The sequence below is a fragment of the Notolabrus celidotus genome, unplaced genomic scaffold, assembly GCF_009762535.1.
Source record: "Notolabrus celidotus isolate fNotCel1 unplaced genomic scaffold, fNotCel1.pri scaffold_229_arrow_ctg1, whole genome shotgun sequence".
In the NCBI taxonomy this organism is placed as follows: Eukaryota; Metazoa; Chordata; class Actinopteri; order Labriformes; family Labridae; genus Notolabrus; species Notolabrus celidotus.
Window position 1 is genome coordinate 82048 of NW_023260077.1, and position 1912 is coordinate 83959.

At 42.3% G+C, this 1912-nt stretch overlaps 1 protein-coding gene across 1 annotated transcript in view; it reads right to left on the minus strand.

Moving 5' to 3' along the window:
* The window catches only part of LOC117809099 (zinc finger protein 665-like), a 4869-nt gene extending 2963 nt beyond the window's left edge, over window positions 1–1906 (minus strand). Inside the window, exon 1 of the mRNA XM_034678777.1 lies at window positions 908–1906. Coding sequence (XP_034534668.1) covers window positions 908–1840 — 933 coding nt within the window. The 5' untranslated portion in view covers window positions 1841–1906. The remainder of the gene's footprint in view (window positions 1–907) is intronic.
* Between the last annotated feature and the right edge of the window lie 6 nt (window positions 1907–1912).

Sequence of the window (1912 nt, forward strand, 5' to 3'; positions counted from 1 at the left end):
TATTTTAATAAAGTCAGAAAAATCTGAAAATATTAAAACATCAATAACCGGAAGTGTTTCCTGAAACTCTGCAGAGGAACATTTTTAATAATCCATCAAATGTTTTTAATTTTAATGTTTTTAAATGAATATTTGAGTTTTTTCTGAAGTGTGTTTTTATTTTTTATTGTGCTTTAGAAGAGGAGGGTGAGCAAGTGAGAGAATAACAAATAAACAACAACAACAACAACAATAATAATTATCAGAAGAGGATAAAACAATAAGCAATGAAAGAGGGAAATAATAATCATTATATATTTATATTTAATATTAATAATAAAACAAATAAGGCTGAATGACAGTTCACCCAATTATTCATTTCTGGGGTTCAGAACAAATAAAAATACAAAGTGTTTCCTGTGAAGGTTAATATGTGTGTAAAAAGTATAAAGTAAAAAAAAGAAATAATTATTGATATTATTATTTAATTTTAAAATGTTTACATTTAAATTCTTTTTTTGTAATGTATTTATTTTTTCGTCTTTTTATGTTGGTGCTTATTATATATATGTAAATATACATATATATATATGTATATATATATATGTATATATATGTATATATATATACATATATATATGTATATATATGTATATATATATACATATATATATATATATATATATGTATAGTTATTAACTTGTGAGATTTGAAGAGGGGGGAGAGAAGAGTAGATTGAAAAAAGATCAAACAAACTAAAACACTGAAGCAGGATGACATCATGAAGAACTGGATTTGTTCACAGTGAGGTTTCTATGAGACCTTAAACCAGCAGCTCAGACTCCCTGGTTTCATCAGGATCAGGACTCAAACTGTTCTCCATCTCTCAGCTTCAGTGACCCTGAACAGACTCTGCAGACCAGGTTCAGGGAGGAACAGAACCCTTCCCGGCCTCTGGGCAGCCGTTGGGGTTCTCTCTGGAGTGGACCTTGGTGTGTCGTCTCAGGTTCCGTTTGTAGAGAAACCTCTTCCCGCACTGGGAGCAGCTGAAGGGTTTCTCTCCGGTGTGGATGATGCGGTGGGTGGTCAGCTGGGCCTGCTGGGAAAACCTCTTCCCGCACTCGGAGCAGCCGAAGGGTTTCTCCTCTGTGTCGATCCTCCACAGAAAGCAGGGAGGAGGTCTCTCACCGGTCTGTGATTCTAACCCTGACTGGGGTTCTGTGTTGGTCTTCCAGTCGTTGCTGTCTCTGGTCTCAGGTTCAGATAAGTCTTCAATCTTGACTTCAATCTCTTGTATCTCTGGATCTGAGTCCCCATCTGGTCCTGATCCACCACAGTCCTCTCCATCAGCTCCAGTTTCTTCCTTGTGAAACTCTGAGACCGGACCACCGCCCCCCCGAGAGGAGCTTTGTTCACAGACTCTGAGGCTGAGGACTTCCTCGTCTCTGTGAGGTTCACTTTGAGACCGGTCCTCTAGACCTTTACTGGAGCAGCTGTAGAGTTTCTCTCTGGTGTGGACCGCCATGTGTCTGCTCAGATACCTCTTGAAGTAGAACCTCTTCCCGCAGTGGGAGCAGCTGAAGGGTTTCTCTCCGGTGTGGATCACGTCGTGCTTGGTCAGCTGAGCCTGCTGGGCGAACCTCTTCCCGCACTGGGAGCAGCTGAACGGTTTCTCTCTCATGTGGATCAGCATGTGTTCGCTCAGAGTCCCCCTTTGGCGGAACCCTTTCCCGCACTCGGAGCAGCTGAAGGGTTTCTCCCCGGTGTGGACCCTCATGTGTCTCTTCATGCTGTCCTTGCAGTGGAACCTGGTGGAGCACTCAGGGCAGCCGAAGGGTTTCTCTTTGGTGTGGGTGGTCATGTGCCGGGTCAGGTTCCCGCTCTGGGTGAACCTCTTCCCGCACTGGGAGCAGCTGAAGGGTTTCTCTCCGGT